Here is a 19,796-nt window from a genome sequence, read left to right as displayed (position 1 = left end):
AGTAGCGTCATAATGATTTTGTTTTGGTATAAGCAAATACCGAGTTCATAAATGTTTTTTGATTATTGACAATGCATATGAATACATAAAACAGAATTAACATTTTTTCAAAAGGTGCATTTCTTGATTGATTATTGGTGACCCAAACTAGGCATAGTTTAATGTCTTTTCATTGATATACTTTATAACTTGCTGTGCGTTTGGTATACTAGTGGTGTTTCCACCAGAAGTTGTTCTTTCAAGATATGCAGGTAAACATGTTACACAGCATTCCCCATGTTATCCTATGGGCAAGATAGCCTTTCAATAGTGAAAAACGAAATTGGCAGTTTTTCACTATCAAGACATGTTACCGACACTAGTAACACCAAACAAAAACCGGGACGTCTGCTCACCCTACCTTTACCTTTGAGGTCCGAAAATAGAGCCCCCTTTCAAGGCCCTCCAAAATAACTGGGGGGGCTCAGCCCCCTACAGACCCCTCCCCCTCCCCCCACTTAAAGCCCTGCCTGCAGGGATCCCTGGTGAGTGTGAGTCGAGAGTCAGGTGTCTCTGGTGTTCACAGGCGGCGCTTTCATTGCTTTCGAATAAGACAGTTGTCTCTTCTCCTGGAGGTGAGGTCGCTCTTAGGGGGGGAGGGGTGCCCTTCCCAGGGGAGCCAATGGAAAGTAGCACTGCTATGTCACCACGCACCCGCAAAGCTTTTTTACAAGCATGTAGTGACAATTGTTTTATTTTTATTAAAAGCTCACTCTTATAACAGAACGCACTCGTCATAAGAAAGCACACCGTTCCATATGATAGAATCCTATTTATTACAAAGTATTGAAACATAACTTTAGGTATCTTCTTTGAGCTGCCCATCATCAACGCATCGCCCCATTCCGTAAACCACTGAAAGCACGCACACTAGGGTGACGGTAAACACATCTCGCGCCACTGAAAGCACGCACGCTAGTGTTAAGGTGATCACATCTTGCGCCACTGAAAGCATGCACGCTAGGTTTACGGTAATCACATCTCGCGCCACTGACAGCAAACACGCAAGGGTTATGGTGAACACATCTCGCGCCACTGAAAGCACGCACACCAGGGTTAGGTGGAACACATCTCGCGGCACTGAAAGCACGCACGCTAGGGTTAGGTGAACACATCTCGCGCCACTGTGAAAGCACGCCCGCTAGGGTTAGATGAACACATCTCGCGCCACTAAGAGCACGCACGCTAGGGTTACGGTGAACACATCTTGGGCCACTGAAAGCACGCCCGCTAGGGTTACGTGAACACATCTCGCGCCACTAAGAGCACGCACGCTAGGGTTACGGTGAACACATCTCGTGCCACTGAAAGCACGCCCGCTAGGGTTAGGTGAACACATCTCGCGCCACTAAGAGCACGCACGCTAGGGTTACGGTGAACACATCTCGCGCCACTGAAAGCACGCCCGCTAGGGTTAGGTGAACACATCTCGCGCCACCAAGAGCACACACGCTAGGGTTACGGTGAACACATCTCACGCCACTGAAAGCACGCCCGCTAGGGTTAGGTGAACATATCTTGCGCCACTGAAAACACGCACGCTAGGGTTAGGGTGAACACATCATCTCACGCCACTGCTAGGGTTAGGTGGAACACATCGCGTGCCTTACCTTAAGGGTGTCAAGTGCGGTGAGGGCTGCTTCCAGAGCAGGGATTGCCTCTGCCAGGTCACTCTCACACTCATTCTTAAGGGCCTGTGCTTCCGCGGCTTTCTGTGTTGCCACTTCCTCATCGGCCCGGACTGTCTTGCTTTTTGCTTCCACTTCAGCAGATTCCTTCTCTATAATCTATGGTAAAAAAGGTGTTTAATTACAATTGGCAATTCTCAAAACGTTACCTAACAAACATTACTTAAAATCATTAATCGACTATTGCAAGATAGAAAAAATTGGAATTCCTAACTGGAAATGCACAAACACCACAGCACTGTGTAGGCGCATTAATCAAAAGAGCACAAAACAGGGCAGCTTCTATATGAAATCCTAGAAAGGATTATTAGTTCCCTGAGGTCGGACCGTCTGAGCCTGCAGGTCTGCCATTGTATGACCGCACAAGGCAGGAAAATACTATGCATGCCTTTACTACGCATTTTTTACCTCACATTTTTTTAGAACGCATATGTTTTTGCAACACAAGCGATTACCACACATTGGGGCATATTACCAACAACTAGTGATATTTATCGCTAAATAAGCTTAGCGACATTTTTTCTATTGCCTTGCATCGCCGGATTTTATCGCAGAGATAACGTGCTATTAGCAACGTGTATCTCAAATGCGATAAAATATCCATCGATAGCGGCTTAATGCGTGAATATCGCTGGAAATCTAGCGATATTCTGGCATTAACGCCAATAGGGTCTTAACCTGAATATCCAACTCCCATTGGATATACAGGTTAAGAAGTGGTCTGACCAGGCGTTAGCTTCCAGCAATATTCGCTCTTAGCGCAATTTTTTTTATCGCTACGCCTGCGTTGATAATAGGCGATAGCGAAGTTAGCGTCTGCTTTCAGTCGCTAACAGATAGGGTACGCCCACTTTGCACGTCATTAGTGATAAATATCGCTGACATGCAAAGCGGGCCCCAAACCGCTCGCTATCTCCTACAAACTGTCGCTAACTGCTGTTAGCAACAGCTTGCTAATAGGGCGATAAAAATATTGCCGCTTAAGCGGGAAAAAGTCCAGCTAAAGCGGCGATAAGGCCCTTGATAATATGCTCCATTGTTTTTATGTATAAAAACCAAAGGCGCAACTTGAGCCAAATTTCGGGGGGGGGGGCTAAGAAAAAAATTGGAGTGGGGGCTGAATCTTTAAGCAATAGGCAGAGTGGAGCTGCAGGGGTTCTTACAAGGGGTGGAACAATAGCAAGGCCTCAATAACATGCAAATGGTCTTTTAAAGACCTGTGAAGTGTTCGGGTGCAGCTGTGTGTGTGTGTGCTCGGGAAGCTGTCTCATCCCAGGCTGCCACACACGACAGGAGGGGGGGGGGGGGGGGGCTAAAGCCCTTTCAGTCCAATGGGTGTTGCACGCCTGATAAAAGCAATATATTTGTAGGGAGAGACCCCCCCCATAAAATTACTTTAAATGCGTGGTGAATGCATGTGTTGTAAATGCATATATGTGGTAAAAACGTGTGGTAAAAAATGTGTGGTAAAGGCGCAACATAGTAAAAACCTCGTTGTTAAGGCTGTTTCCACTCAGTATCTGAGCTGGTTGCTATACAGTTTGTCGTGGTTTGTTGTGTTTTTTGGTGGCCACCTTTTGTGTTCTAAAATGACTTAGAGGTTTAATGTGCTCATTTTCAGGGTACTTCCTGAGGGCTCTTACAGGTGCAGCATGGACTGCTTTATAAAAGATCTCCTTTCACTTGCAGACCAGCTTCTTACGGGCACTAACAACCGTTGCTCAGCCAAACCAGCCCTCAGGTCACTCCACTGGCTACCCATAATTGAAAGGGTGAATTTTAAGGCCCTATGCACTACCCACAAAATTCTGCATGGCAAGGCCCCCCCATCTTAAAAGACCTCGTCGTTCCCTACAAAACCAACAGAACTCTTCGATCCGCTCACCTTCATTTGACTTCAATACCCAGGATCAAGAGGGCCCGGTCCGGAGGCCGTCTTTTTTCATACAATGCCTCCAAACTATGGAATGCACTGCCAATCGACATTCGGGCTCAGCCTAATCTTCTATTGTTTTGTAAACTCTTGAAGACTTGGCTGTTCCCCTAATTAATTCCCCCCCCCTCCCCTCGATTCCATCTGCTCTATCACCGGCGCTGGGACGCTCACGGGCAGCCATGCGCTCTATAAATCCGTAAACATAAACATAAACATAAACTTGGACTCCACTGGTAGGTGAGGGCACCAACGGTATCCCAGAGCGCTTTCCCATTTGGTGTTCAGCAAGTGTTACATTTGTCACACTTGTTGCCCAAAGTAAATATTTGGCTACAGAGACTGGAAATCTTCTGAGATGGGCAAATAGGATTCAGGCACAACCGGCTGAACTGTTCCCATGAGGCACAGGGTCAGACTGATTTGCATATAGCCATGTCTGAACTGGGGTGGCAGAGTGGGCTAAAGAATGGTGATGGATTAAACCCAGATCTTTTGACTGGGTGTGAGTGTTTGATTGATTCAGATGCTCCGTCCATCACCACCCCCTTTTGTACCGCTTTTGGCCGCCATAAGTGTGGCAGGGTATGCTCAGACGTGAGTCCCTTGCTCACTTTGCCACTGGATTCAAGCAAGCCGGGCTGAAGACGGCTGGAATGCCAGAAACCGGTCCTCGGAAGCTTTTTTCCGGTCCAGGGAAGACATGGCTTGGCAGTTCGGGCTGAACTGTTCCCATGAGGCACAGGGTCAGACTGATTTGCATATAGCCATGTCTGAACTGGGGTGGCAGAGTGGGCTAAAGAACGGTGATGTATTAAACCCAGATCTTTTGACTGGGTGTGAGTGTTTGATTGATTCAGATGCTCCGTCCATCACCACCCCCTTTTGTACAACCGGATGTCATTCCTTGTACTCCGCTACAAATGACCAATCATCTTATTGATCCATTTGTGTGACTTAAGTCACTCTATGGCTGGTGAGAACTGGTTAAAACTGAATTTGATAAAGAAGAATTGATTTAATAGCAAATGAAAGATGCAAATGATGGGTCAAGGACAGCTTGATATATCAGTACTCTATGGCACAAGGATTCTTGCGGGATCAATGCACCACGCTGCGAAAATGTACTAGCACCTGCTCTGCAGACAGCACAGCAGTGAAATGAGAGCCCTGCTTCAGACCAGTCCATCATTCTTTGAAAGATTACAGGCTCGATTTCAAAGACGGTGCCAGAAATCCACTTTGCTGGCAGGTGCAGTCTGTGACTGCGACCGCCTGCACGAGGATGTCTGGAGAGGGTCCCTGGACTCACATTCAGCAATAGAAAGGAAAGGACAAAGAAGAACCGGTTTAATAGGAGTGTAACTTGGAAAGATTTCTGTGTTTGGTTCTCGAGTAAGATTTTGGCCATGTCAGGACTGCAATGTCAAGTGAGCAATTGTGTGTTGCTTTGATATTTCAACAGGTCTATGTGATTTGGAAACAGAGAATGGAGTGTATACTCGATGTTAAAACTATGGTTCCAAGAGAGTCATAGCCACAAGGAGAACAACTTCGGAGACATGGCGTCCCTATTGTATCCAATAGGCATGTGAGAGCAGCTAGCTTTAAGTTCAAGGGCTGGTGCATGATCACAGGCTAAATGGGCCATTGAAGAGCAGAAAGCCATATGTTCAGGTGCTGGGGTATGATCGAGACCAAATAGGAATGGAAATGGAGACGCAACTGGAAGTCAGTTGGGGGCCTCAGGACTACCAGGCCCAGGCTCCTTTGAGTAGGGCAGTGGAGTGAGCCTGCAGGAGTGCAGAGTGGGTGCATTTATGGAGCCTTTACTTACGCGGTGCGGGACACGCCTGTGAGAAGGCCAGGCCAAGAGTGGGCCCGTCTTCACCCGGAGGAGGGCGGGCTGGGGCATTCCTCCTTCGCTGGGATATTAGTAGGTATTGTAAAAAATTCTCCACATTTCCCTAGGACTTGTGTGGTTTTCTTCTACAATAGGAAAGCGTATACCACCTGCTAACACAACAAAGTCACACTCTGCCACCTCCGTGGAGGGATTTCTTCAGCGTAAAGAAATTGAGCTGGCAGAGGGCCACCATTCTCTTTCCTCCCCTCCTAACACTCCTGTGACTCCTGCTGCATGAATGCCAACAGTCTCTGAAACAGGACCCGTGATTTCCATCGCTCCTATGGGACCGAGTTCCCTTAATCCCCTTCCTGGCTCTCCCTCTCCATTGCCTCATGTGCCCTTGGAGCCCGAAATTCAAGTATTATGCAGCCACAATATCCCGCGCCTCTTCCACTGCTAAAGAAAGTAATGTTGATTCCACGAGAATTTAACCCTCAGACAGGGTGGCCATGCAGCGATCCACCCTAGTAAATGGTGTGCCGTAGGGGGTGAACAGGCCTGTTTGAGTGGGGATAAGAGTGGCGATAAATGTGAGAAAGGGCTGGGGGGTGGGGCAAAGCCACCACATGAACTCTGCTGTAATTGACCTCCCTCCCGAGGCATGTCCTTATGTGATAGTGTTATCCAATGTGCCATGCTTGCCTGCCAAGACGTTTGAGTCATTTGCCCAGCTCGAGAATAAGGCCCACCAAAGGTTACATACAGGGCACGAGTCGGGGGTATACCCTGGTGGACGGCGTCCACCCACTATTTTCACAGGGTGAACACCATCCACCCTGCCAAGAATTTGGGCCGCACTGAATAATGTGCTGAACTTGTCCCAGGGTAATTTTCAAACACTGGGACACTTTCAGCAGCGCCTACACGGTGTCTTCTTTCCATCAGCAACAAGCAACAACGTGCAGACGGGGCTTTCTTATTTAAGACTCCTGCTGGGACCATAACAAAGGCCGAATTTGAGGGCACGTCAGGCCTCCTTTTGTTTGAGTCTCTTGGCTGGGAATAGCCAGGAGCCTCACACCTAGATGCAAATGAAGCGGAGGGGAAACAAAGGCTCACACCTTGTTAGCACTTCACACATACTTAAGAGAGGCAGATTTTCACTTTGTTCAGTCCCTGATTAGGACATGTGCATGCATTGTAAGAATGTCAGATGTGTTGGTCTTTCCCAGCATTTACACGAAGCAAATTGCATTTATATAGAGCTTACTACACCTGAGGCGGCATTGAAATAATTTAAGTACCACTATTTTGTCTTGTATAGCCCTGCTCATCCCAATGCAGGGTGTCAGAGCGCTTTACTTCAACATGTGCATATTACATGTACAATAAATTATTCAAGTTTGTAAATTAATGTATAGGAGGATGTCTTACATAAAACTGGGGGGTTGCAAGGTGTAAAAGTCACATATATTCCTTAGCTCACTGTGCTAGTATCCTCGCAATGCTCTCAAAAGTGCACATGATAGACCTGCTAAACATATATGTGCGGGCTTTAGATGTGATGTCAGTTCTGGTGATGCCACTTCCTGTAAAGTCGTGGCTTGTGATGCCAATGTCTATGATGTCAGTTCTTGTAGGGCCATTTGTGATATCATGCGACGTGATGTTGCGCGCTGTGATGTCGCGTGCTGTGATGTCACTTGCATTCTGCCTAACTTGGTTAGACCCCCTAATTCTTTTTTTAGGACTTGTGCCCTGGTTACATACATTTGCCCACTTTCCTTACTCAGAAGCATCCGGCATGTTGATGGTTCGAAGGGTAGGATGGGTATTGTGTGATTATCTACCTCAAGCACATAGTAAATTGTCAGTGGGTGAGTACACTACTCTCCTTTTCGGTAGTTAAACCCCAAAAGTGGCTTCAGGAAACCCAAGGGCTACTGTTTTCCTTCTCAAAGGACACGTTTCTTTTCTTAATCAATATATGCAGAGTCTTTGGAAATGTTGTGAATCACCTACTCTTCACTTGCTGGACAAGGTATTGGCCAGCCACTCAGGCTCCCACTATTTTATCGTGGCTGGCGACTTAAATCTTACATCCAAACCTAATACCATCATCCAGGATTTATTTTGCGATGAGGCTTAAATGTGGGAAATCCGGGAGTTAAAATCTCCATTAGAAAGAAATCACCCAAGGGCTGCACTCCAAGTAGTGGATCTTACTTTAGCCTATGGTTGCGAGCATGGTATGGCCGCTCACTCTCTGATGCCACACCTGCGCCCACATTCAAAAGAGGCTCACACGTAAATGTTATGATTGACTAGATTATTTTAGATTTTAGACTGCGGAGGTAGATAGATGGTTGATATGGCAGTGACTGAGCGGGATGAGAGCGACACCTAGTGGTTAACATGAGGCAGTTGATGTTCTTCGTCTCCTCTTCCTACACTAAAATGTACAAACAACAGTTCACATTTGAAGTGGGAGGCAGTGGCCGTGCGCCCACCTCGAGCCGCACTGACGGAGGTCATGTGTGACAATCGGGGGAATAGTGCGGTGATTATTGCTGAGCACATTAAACTCGTTGACAAGCCCAAAGATCTTTCCTCATACAGTCAACAAAGGTTTGCGGGGGAGGGCAACACGAATGGGTGGTTTACTCAGTCCCGTAGAGAGGCCAAGAATACTCTCCTTAGCAGGGGCGTAGGAGACACTAACATTCTGGGGGGGACAGGGACACCCTTGTGGACTTTCCCGTGACCCTATACAAATCACCGCCCGTTAAACAAATACAATCGCATAGATCTGAAGTGAAATATTGAGATAAGCAGGCATGTAGTCACAGTTTGCATGTATGCTTTATTGTTATTTACATTCACATAATAATCAGTCCAAATGTTAGGAAAGCAAGTATATGAATCTTCCATCTTCATGCACCAAGCAAACAAAGGCCGCTGACTTCGGGTGAGGGCGTCATGTTTGCAAGTGCATTATGGTTTAAAAAGTACCTTCTGCTGCATTTCTGGTCTCCAGCAATTTTCAGGAAACAATAAAAATGTGAAGATAACTTCGGTGATTAATGTTCTTTATTGAGAGAGATCGGAGGGTTGTGTAGTGGAAGTTTTGACTCATGGTAAGGTAGCCACAGTGGGGTAATATGCCTGCTGCAAAGAATGTGTTCCACGGAGACAGAAAATGCATAACATGTAAATAGGTCAGTGAGTTACTGCTTTTGTCTCAGAGGTTCTTTTGCTATTTGCAGTTTATCATTGAACAGTAAGCTAGTAATCGTCACCAAAGAGCTGCATGAAAACTGAAAGGTATAGATTCGAACATTATGCTTTTTACCCAGTATTTCATTATCCTAATGTTGGAAAATGGATTCATTATAATGGAAATGAATTCTGATTATTAAAGATAACCCCCAAATATGGTGTTATGTTTTAAATTCTGAGTTTGTGCTTTTCTAGTATTGCAAAGCCATCCTGTGTCCTGGGCACTCCCTAACCTTTTGTTGACTGGTACTGGTGGTACCTGACTCTGACTGACCCAGGCCTCTGCCTAAACAGGCCCAGGGCCAGTGCTATGCTGAAAGAGACACTTAAAAATACAGTGAAAACACCTACATACACTAGGGTGCACTATCGGTTAGGTTCCCCTATGATTGGCATGACCTCTCCTATACGGCCCTAGTACATAATCAGGCATGGGGATTGAAACTACATTTAAGTCCCTAGTATATATTAGGGCATGGTGCTTTAGAGGGCAGCAGCCCTTCCTGCACTTGCATGTGTGCACTGCTGAAGCCTGAGGTTAGTTTAAAAGTAGGCCTGTGTTGCAGGACTGCTTTTAAAATGCAAATTGTGCCCAAACTTGACTTCTGGGTGTGGGACACTTACAAATTGATAAACTACAATGTTGGGGCATATTAGGTATCCTCAGGGTTTCCCCCAGGTGTCCCAGGGGTGGGGGTCGGGTATCTACAAGGAGGACCCTTATAAAATGAGTTTTATATGCCCTGGGTTTAGTGAAATTGCACATTTCACTGCCTACATTGTAGTAAAGTGCTTCCCGAAATTGGGGTTTGTGCTAGGAGCACTGTGAAGTGAGGCTCTGCAATATTTTCATATAACTAGAACCCCTAAAGTCTTTCTTGGGTGTTCCAGGGTTGGTGGGCTCTGTAGGTATAAGCAGGGTCGTTATATAGGCCCTGGTATTGGAGAAATTAGCCGGGTCATTTTTCCATTGCAGTTCTCTAGCCCATAGGTTAACATTGCTAGAGGTTATTAATTAATAACAGGAGAAAGGAAAGCCACAAAATTAGGATTAAAGGCCTCGGAAAAATGTTACTGAAAAATGCTGCAATGTGGTATTGTTGAATTTATTCTAAAATGTACAGACAAGAAGTTATAAGACTTTCTTGTCTGTAAGCCAAGCCACAATTCAGCCCTCTAGTGCTCTGCCTTGATTGGTCGGAGGTAAATGGATTAGAATGGCTGTTTGAAGAGGTGATAAATGACCCATGGTTTTAGGAAGCCTTTCTGGGAGGAGAGGTTGCTGGGCATGGGAATGCCAGAGCCAGGGGGAGGGGTAGTAAAGTAATCACTTTCATTTACACCTCTACTTCCGGCCCCACAGCCGGATAGGGGGGATTCAGGAGGAATTCCCAGATGTAAGGGGAGTGGACCTAGGTAGATGAAGCCATCCTGTAGGCTGGTTTAGTTAGTTCTGCTCCCTCTACTGGAAAATAAGCCATGATGAATATTGGAGAAATTGTGCTCTCTGTGAGAAAATAATGCCACACTTTTGAGGATGTGGTCATACCCGGAGGTGTTGCCCTGCACCTCATTGGACAGGAGTGACCTCCTTTTTCACCCAGAGAACTTGGAATAAGTATCTGAGAGGGACAGAGCTGCTCAGAAAATACTGCTTCAAACTTGGGAAAAGAAGGGTCCCTGCTGAGGAGTTTGATTTGCACCAACCAGGCCCTGGACTCTGAAGATTGTACCTGTTGCACAATCTGGAATTACAGCCCTGTGGACTACCTTGCTTCAAAAGGATTAAAGAGTAGACTCCCTGCAAGTTGAAGGTTAACAGATCTCACCTGGACCACCACCACCGAGAATCCCCAGCCTGGAGAACTACGAGTAAATATGTAAGAGTTTTGTCCAAGTGGATTATGGGAACGGAAGTCCCTTTCAAGGACCATCTTGGAGATTCCAGACCCTTGGAGTATATTTTGGACACTTTGAGACCCTTTGGAAAACTTCAGGAAAAAGTTCCAGAGGTTTGGAGAAGTTGGAGCAACTTTGGAAAAATGCTCCATAAATGGACCGACTCACCCTGGCTAGCCAAGCCGGCAACCATCAACCATGAGTTGGCCTGCCGTCCAGGTTCCTTCTGCTGAAAAGCTCCAGGGGCCCGACTTCCAGAATTTTACCGAACCCAAGGTGGCGAATCCTGACTGAATCCGGCCTAGTGAAAAGCGTTGAGGGACCGCAAGAAAAAGCTCTGTAAAAGTTTCTAATTCCGAACGTAGGAAAGGTGACCGGGACCAACCACAAGAGCCAAGCCACCAACCATCAACTGTGTGCCAGCCTGGATCCCTGGCTCATACCGCTGGAAAGCTTTGGAGGTTGGACTTCCATAAGTTTTGACCGAGAGCTCGTCGTCACAAGGCAAGCCGGCGAACCCTCACCGAATCGCGGTGGGCCTGAAACTTTGACTTTGAGTAGGTCTAGCTTGACCAGATGTATCAAAAGGAACTATAGGTTTCTATGTGTTATATAGTGCTAAATATTTAAAAAGTTATATCCCAGGTTCCCTACATTGGATTTTTTTCCTTTTAAAGAGAAAAATATTTCCTATTTTTATAAATTGGTGTTGGATTTTTATTGTGTGTTGTGTCTTAATTATTTGCTGAATGTGTGTTTTTAAATGCTTTACATACCTGTCTTAGAAGTTAAGCCCGCCTACTCACAGCCAAGCTACCAGGGGATGAGCATGGGAATAATTTTCGAAGACCGGTACTGAGCCGAGGTAGTGGCCTTATGGCCAGGGACAGATATACATTTGCCCCTACTATTAACCCACTTTCCAACATCCAGACCAAACACTCTTAAACAATACTGTATACAAGTATGGATGACGTGTGACTCCGACACCCTGTAGATGTATGTAACATTTCCTATACACAGATTTACACACCTATGATTGACTGCCTCTGTGTAGTTTGAGTGATGTAAAGTGCTGACACCCTGCACTGGAATGAGTGGCGCTATATAACAAATTAAAATGCATCTGAGAAAGTGGTTATGGAGACTTGAGCAGCACTATAAAAGGGTGGTAGTGAGGGAATCTGTGGCGGAGCTGGGTTGTTGAGAACCAAGGCTGTCTATTTGATTTCAGCTCCTGCATCCTTCATCCACCAACATACTCTCCCTCCACATTATCTCACCCTTCCAGGTTCTTTCTCATCTTTGCTTTCTCCCTTTTCTCTGTTTTCCATATTACCCTTCCTCCTTCTGCCCACAAATCTTGATGCCTTTCTCTCTCTTGTTTGGTTTTACAGTCTGATGGTTTAAATAATGTACCGACCAGTCTCTAACAAAGAATGCAGTTGGGCCTCATCTGCAAACACCAACTTAAATTACGCTTCATTAGCTTGCAGCCCACAAAGGAAATTCCAGAGTTGCTAGTCTAGTCCTTTCTGCATTGTATATCCTTCCTGAAGAGCAGATACAACCTTTTCTCTCCTTTCTGCAAGACACAAGGACCCAAGCCTTCTCCCTTCCCCATGACGTAGCACAGAAACATTACATATGGCCAAAATAAGGGCCACATGGTCAACCTCATTTCAAAGTCCCTGCCTCCTTTCTACCCAAAACTTAGGGACTGATTACGATGGCAGGCGGACCTCAGTCCGCCCGCCATCGAATTGGGGAATGAGACCGTTCGCCTACAAAGTGGTGGCCCCCCGATAGGCATTACAATGCAACCAACACTACGGCGTTCGCAATGCCTATCTTTTAAATTGTTTTTTTCTAAATGGGGAGTTAGGTCCTGGGACATGCAGTTGGTTGGACCATTATGAAATGCTTATACACAACATTACCAGCTGCACATTTCTTTTGTGTCTCAAGTTTGAGCACTACAAACCGATATCCATTGAGTTTGTAAGGTACAATTTATTCATACCTGTTTTTTTTCATTATTTTTCATTATTTTAGTTTTTTTCAATATCTAAGAAAAACACTGTACATATTTATACACAAGTATACAATACGAATCAACATATATATTCAAAAAAAATTCAACAATACATAGAGACAATTTCATCAACAGACATCAATTTCTGAGAGGTGTTCTGTAGTAACAAAGCTACGTCACATTACACTAAATATTTAATCCATTACAAATTAATGTGGGAAAAAATCAAGAAATTCTCAAAGCAAAATGATTCTGAAAGACCACACATGAATTAATTAGTCTACTGGACTTCCAAGTCAATCGCTTCTAAGTGTGCCGACGCGTTTCAAACCCTATAACATCAATTTTCGGGTTCTCATCAGGGCTGTTTTTTCTATCTGTGAAATATACATAAAAACAACAATGTTTTAGTTCACTACTCTTCCTAATAGTTTCCCATTTGTTTGCTTCTTTACATTAAGGTTTTTCCTTTTTCTCAGCTAGTGGTGGTCCACAGGGTCGCTTATTTTCTAAAAAAGAGAGAGAGGGGGTCCTTCTACTCTGTTACCTACAATGGAAGTGTGAAATATCATCACTATATGTAGGGATAAATCGCTAAGTAGCCCAAATGCCAAGGCCATTTCCTGGACATACCTGCCTCTGGTGTCCGTCGCACATGCAGACTTCTTTATGAATGTGCTCACACCTTTTTCTTAATCACTTTCTGGAATTTCCTTCCTGGAAGTCACAAATTATGTTTTAAGTATCGTATCTAAATTTATATTCCCAACGCGGCCACGCTGGTCAAAGCATACCTGTTTATTCTTTGGACGGATCCTCAATAATCCTCATGTAGTTTTTCGACCCACTTTTCCGATCTTTTTCGACAAATGGCCACTATTTATACAAACTCCTAGATTGAAAAACAAGACGGAGTGTTTTTTAGAAACTAATCCCTTTTTGGAGAAGTTGCATTTCACTTGCTCGCACTCGCGCTAAATGCGGTGCACACCTGTTAGTGAGTTCGCGTGAGCCACCCAATCTTCGTGTTGATTAATGCTCGCTTAACTGCATCTTTTTCTGGGGGCCATTGTCTTCGCGATATCTCTACAAATAGAGTATGGTTTTTAGAAAGACGGGTCTACTCGCTACGTATCTTAAGAGAGTTAGGCAATTGTTGCAGCAGCAGCAGCTTACCTACTTCTTCAGCTGACCGGTACCCTCTGACTCTATCTCTGGGTGCAGCGGCCATCTTTAAGTGTCTATTTGTAGTCTCAGATTTAGCTATCATGTGTGGCAGCCATCTTTAAATGTGGTCCATCTTACATGATTGATACAAAGGGATTGAACCCATCCCTTTGATGGGGGCAATCTGTGCTTATAATCGTGAAATTTCAGACAGGGCATTGAGGCCACTCAGTGCACTGTCGAACTTCAAAATTAAATACACTTCTTTTTTTAGTAGTGTTTTTTCAACGTCGGCAGAGCTTTGTTGTTGATTTATTGTGAATAGTACTGACCACTTGAAATCATTATCTCCATGCTGTTTTTCCAGAAAATGATCGACCATCGGAGCAGTTGATACTTTATTTTTAATACGTGATCGATGTTGGGTAATGGGTGTGTTCACTTGCTGGTTTGTTTTACCAATATAAAGTTTTGGACACGGGCACACGATTGCGTACACGACATTGCGTGTTCGACAATTCGTGAAACCCATATGTTTCCATTTTACATTTTTGTGTTGAAACTCTTTACCATCAATTGTATTTGCACAAGAAATGCAATTACCGCACTTATGGTCCCCTCCGATTGGTTTCATGCCCCATTGTGTCAATAAGTCACTTTTTATTTTGGGCAAAGCTATATCTGCTCGCACCACTTCCTGGCCAATGTTCTTATTTTTCTTGTATGCGAATAGGGGACGAGAAAAGGGGCATTCTAGATTTTCTAGGAGATGTCAGTTTCTTACTACCATTTGTCGCAACTTATCAGTATCTGGACCAAAGGTGGTCACACAGACCATTCGGTCTAGTGCCTCCTTCCCTTTTGTTTCCAATAAACACTCACAAGGCGTATAACGCGTCCTCTTGTAAGAGTGTTTGAGTAGTTTTTTTTGGGTACCCTCTTTCTTACATTTCGCTACAGAACCTTTGTGCATGTTGTTCAAAGTCTGCCATTTCAGTGCAATTCCTCCTTATTCGGAGTAGTTGGCCATATGGTAAGTTAGCCTTTAAATTCCTTGGGTGTGCACTTCGGTGGTGTAAAATTGTATTTCTGTCTGTTTTTTTCTTAAACAGGGAAGATTTCAAGAGCCCGCCAGTGCAAGTTACTTCAACATCTAAAAATGTCATTTTGGTACAGCTGGATTCGATGGAGAATTTAATGTCTTGGTGTCTCGCATTTAGCCACGTGTGGAACTCCATCAGTTCGGTGTGGCTCCCCTGCCACAGGAGCCACACGTCATCGATGTAGCGGTACCATTGTTCTATGTTTTCTTCATATGGATTATTGTTGTCAATGAATCTTTTTTCATACTCTGCCATAAACAACACTGCCATCTCCGGGGCATAAGGGCATCCCCTCGCAGTGCCCTTTATTTGCATAAAGAACTGATCATTGAATCTGAAATAGTTCTTTTTTAATGCCACCTCCGCTAACTTCAGAATGAATGTTGTGGGGACCCTGTGAGGTCTTTCTTGTGCCCCTAGATAGAGCTCCATGACCTCTATTGCTTCGTCCTGGGGTATCTGAGTATATAAGGACGTAACGTCCATTGTTAACATTATTTGACAATTCGGGTCAAACTCAGTTCCATCGACTTTAGCAATTGGCTCCAAGCAAGAGAGATCCCCCAGGACGGCCCATCATCTCTGGGTGCGACTCTTGCTTGGAGCCAATTGCTAAATACGTGGACTTTTTTCTAAAACCACACATTAGCACGGTGAAATCGTATTTAAGAGACATGACAGACTTTTTAATGAAAGTAGTAATTTAACGAGTAGGATGTTTCATAAGACAGGCCGGGTCATCAAGGACTGGATGATGTCCATGAGAAATAGAATGCTCAATAGTAGGGGCTTTATTGGGTCTGGTCCAGCCCCCTAACAAGATGTCAGATAAAGCCTCACATTAAGGAAGCACTGACTCCTATTTGGCCTGACTCCGGTGCAAAATGTCCAATAAAGGGTCCCTGGATATATCCAAAGATGGAAGTGGCATGTTTAAAACCTCGGCAACTTGCTTCAACATGACTGCAAACTAGGTACTTATCTCTGAAGCTAATCCAGGAGGAGACAGAAGAACCGAGGCTGGAGATGATTCCAAACCACTCACATTTCCTAGCTCAATAACCCAACTAGAGTCCAAAGTGGTTGGATCTGAAGCCGAACAAACACATTCTCTCCTTCACCTCCATATTCACTTTGTTGAGAAGGAATAGTAGGAAGTGGGTTTTAAGGAGCCCAGAGTCGATGCTTGAGCGAGCCAGCTCTATAAGTGATATGTTAGATGCTGCAAGGTGTCACGGTCATCGGTGCAGTTCAACGTTGTGCAGTGCTCTCATCAGCGTCAGAGACGGAAAGTGGTGAGGCATTGTGCAGGGCCTTCATCGACATAGGATTTACGGCCGTTGACACCGAAAGTGGAAGCCTGAGAGGGCTGTGGACCACAGATGCTGGTAGAGACGTTGGTTGTTTGGAGCCAAGAGCTGAAGCTGGACACCCCCAAGGGCTGTCCACCGGAATCAATATAGAAATGGCATCTGATGGCCTGACTGATGCCGAGGGTGAACATGTGGGTGTTGTAAAAGTCTTGGCCTCCTGCACCTCCTTGGGGCCCTAAAGCGCTCCAGGGGAAGTTATAGATCCGAAAAACTTGAGAAGAGAATAATAATATTGCCTGATCTGGGTTAGGGTTGCCCCAGTCCCAGGAAATGTTGGGAGACGTGAGGCAGACTACTTTCCTGATTCCACAGACGAAGTATGGGTCTGACGCGGCTTGGACCGCTTGCATCTTGAATTTCTGTGAGAGAAGGAAGACAAACAAAGTCCAAGGGCACAGCCCCTGGGGCGAATCCCCCTGAAGTGTGAATGCGACAGAGGACTACGGAAGCCTTATAGGGCTGTGACACTAGCGCCTCCAACAGCTTCATCTGCCATTCCTTAAGCGCCTTAGGCCGGAGCAGTTGACAGGAGCCACACAATGCTGAATCATGGTGCTCACCCAGACACGACAAACAGATGGGGTGGGAGTCCATGGCTGACATCTTCTGATCACATAACCCCCAAGCCTTAAAACACGAAGGCATGAAAAAGGCATGCGGTTTCCCTTGACGAAAAACCATTGAAGTTGCCAAAAACAGCTGGAGCTACCGCTTCCTTCTCCGGATCTGCTTTGAAGCGCGGAAAACAAGAAACTGATGTCAATGCGCCAGAAGGCTTCTTATATGGACTCCGGTGACATCACTGATGTGGTCAACGTCGATACGGAGTCACGTGATGCCTCCTACTGATGCGCAGAGGCGGGGGCGTAATAAACTCCCCCGCAGCCACCGCAGTGCGGGGTGCCTCCAGTCTTCAGTACATTAAGGGGGGGCCCCTCAGCTCATCGTTCGAGAGCAGAGCTGTGGGAGGTTTGCTCTAAGGCAGCTAAGGCAGGTGCGGTCTGCAGCCTGCTCTGAGCTCCTGCACTGACCAAGGACTGAAGACAAACAAAGTAACAAGTTACATTGTTTCTCTTCAGTCAGAACCTCAGAGTTAGACCGGAAAAAGGATGGGCGTGGGGGCCCCAGAGAGAGCAGGAGGCAGCACAGAGGAGAGCTGACAGGGGAAAGGATGGGGATGGGGGCAGCACAGAGGAGAGCTGACAGGGGAAAGGATGGGGATGGGGGCCCCAGAGACAGCATTCTCCACAGAGCACTGCCTCTGAGAAGGGAGAGGACAAGGATGGGGGTGGGGGTGGGAGCCCCAGAGACAGCATTCCCCACAGAGCACTGCTCCTCTGAGGCAGCTCTGACTTCCGCCCGAAAGTTTGCAGCTCCAGAAACAGGATCTGCTGGGACACATTAAAAGGTGGGTGTTAGAGCTATTGATGTTGTAAAGGCCAATGTATTTTACCTATACATTCTCTCTTTGGAGTGGAGGGAATGTGTGTGGTGTTAAGTGGACATATATGGTTTGGATTGGAATTGTTAGTTGTGGAATTATGTTGCGTGAATTGGATCTGTGTTGCAAATAATGTGGCATGGTGTGCAGTGTAATTATGTGGTATTGAGTGGAGTGGGATTGTGTGTCTTGGAGTGGGATTATCTGGAATGGTATTTTGTGATGTGGAGTGGTATGTAGTGGAGTTTACTTATGTGGTGTGCTGTTAAATATTGTAGCATGATGTGGAATGTTGTGGTAAAGATTGGATGTATGTGATGTGTTGTAAATTTGTGGTGTTAGTGTGAATTATGTAGTTTGTTGTGAATTATGTGGTGTGGAATGGAAATGTGTAGAGTTGAATTGTATGCCGTGGAAGTTGCTGTGTTGAGTGAAATTATGTTGATTGGCATTATGAGGCATGGTGTGAAGTGTATCTATGTGGAGTGTTGCTACCTGCCATAGACTAGATTTATGTGGAGTGTATGTATGCAGTATGGAGTAGAGCATAATTACGTGGAGGTTAATTATGTGGAGCTGAGTGGTATTATGTGGAGTGTTATTATGCTGTGTGATAAATTGTGTGGGGATGAATTGTGGAATTGTGTGACGTGTGGAATTATGTGGCATGGTGTGGTGTATAATTATGCGGAGTGGAATTAAGAAACATGTTGCAGAGTTGTATTTTGTGGAGGGTAATTATGTGTTTTAGAGTTGAGTGTAAATATGTTGTGTGAAATGTAATTATATAGGTCGAAGTGGAATTATGTGTAGTTGAGTTGTGTGGAGTGTAATTATGTGGTTGGGAGTGGTATTAAGTTGTGTGGAATGTTATTCTGTGATGTGGGATTATGTGGTATGGAGTGAAATGGAAATATGAGTATTTTTAGGATTGTAATTATGTGGTATGGAATGATGTAGGGTTAAATTATTTATAGTTGAATTGTGTGGCGTGGAATTATAAGCAGGGGTGTAACACAGGCCCCAGGGGCGTAACACAGGGCCCGCAGCTCCCGCATTGCGGGGGGCCCCTGTGTTCCAGGGGCCCCCTCAGCGGTGCCATCAAGCACTACATATCCGTGACTGTCTGGGAATAGGTAATTAATTAATAGACATAAGTTCTTTAACTTACGCTTGCTCTAGACTTTTCTTCATAAATTAAATGGTAAAATTGGTAATGGTGCACACTGCGCAGCATGCAGATATCTCCGCCCCGCGTCTGCGTGGTCTTACTCTTCACCCTTAGGGTGGGGCTGGTGATCAATTGTCATGCGCATTGCTGACTGGTGAAGCGAGGAGGCATCCCAGAGGCCAGAGTGGAGACAATTGAGAGGTAACGTGCGAAGGCGACCGTCGGCCATTATTTAATTATTTCTTTGGCTAGCCTTGTTTGCCCTGTCTTCTGCGGCCTGCGCAGGTGAGTCTGTCTGTTCCCCCAGTCTATGCCACCCCCGCAGGAAAGTGCACCCCCCCCCATCCAAAATTCATTGCTACGACAACTTGTGCGTGTAAGGTCTCCAGTTTAGAATGAAGATATTTAGTAAAAAAGAAGACGCCTTTGGTACATGAGATTGTTTGGAAAAGAGGGGGGGGTTATGTTACACATTAAAGATTAAAAGTGCGTGTCATCAGTTTCACCTGCGATTTATGTTGATATGCAGATTTTACAGAAAACACAAAAATTTAAGTTTATGGGCGCAAGAAAATGTACCCTTCACCTATGAATTTACACCTTCGTCTGTGACTTTGGGAGAAGTTTCCCGGTTTCGCCCGACTTTGTCAAGGCAAAGTGGTACCCACTTCCCCCCAAAACTGACCCGATTTCTTGTAGCTGATTTCTAGTTGCTGAGTGATGTCAGTTCTGAATGGGCGGGTCCAGCTGATCTGGACATCAGGGTGTGAGTGGGTGGCGTGGGGGGAGGGTTGGAGCGGTGAGGATTGGGGCTGTGGT

The 19,796-nt window shown here is 45.5% G+C and overlaps 1 protein-coding gene across 1 annotated transcript in view; it reads right to left on the bottom strand.

The window, feature by feature from the left end:
* DNAH12 (dynein axonemal heavy chain 12) overlaps nt 1-19,796 on the bottom strand; it is a 1,291,066-nt gene that overhangs the window by 469,155 nt on the left and 802,115 nt on the right. The window contains exon 49 of the mRNA XM_086939114.1: nt 1,650-1,826. Within this exon, the coding sequence (XP_086795240.1) occupies nt 1,650-1,826 (177 nt within the window). The remainder of the gene's footprint in view (nt 1-1,649; nt 1,827-19,796) is intronic.

Source organism: Lissotriton vulgaris, chromosome 9, assembly GCF_964263255.1.
Source record: "Lissotriton vulgaris chromosome 9, aLisVul1.2, whole genome shotgun sequence".
Classification (NCBI taxonomy): Eukaryota; Metazoa; Chordata; class Amphibia; order Caudata; family Salamandridae; genus Lissotriton; species Lissotriton vulgaris.
This window is presented reverse-complemented; position numbering and strand designations above follow the sequence as displayed.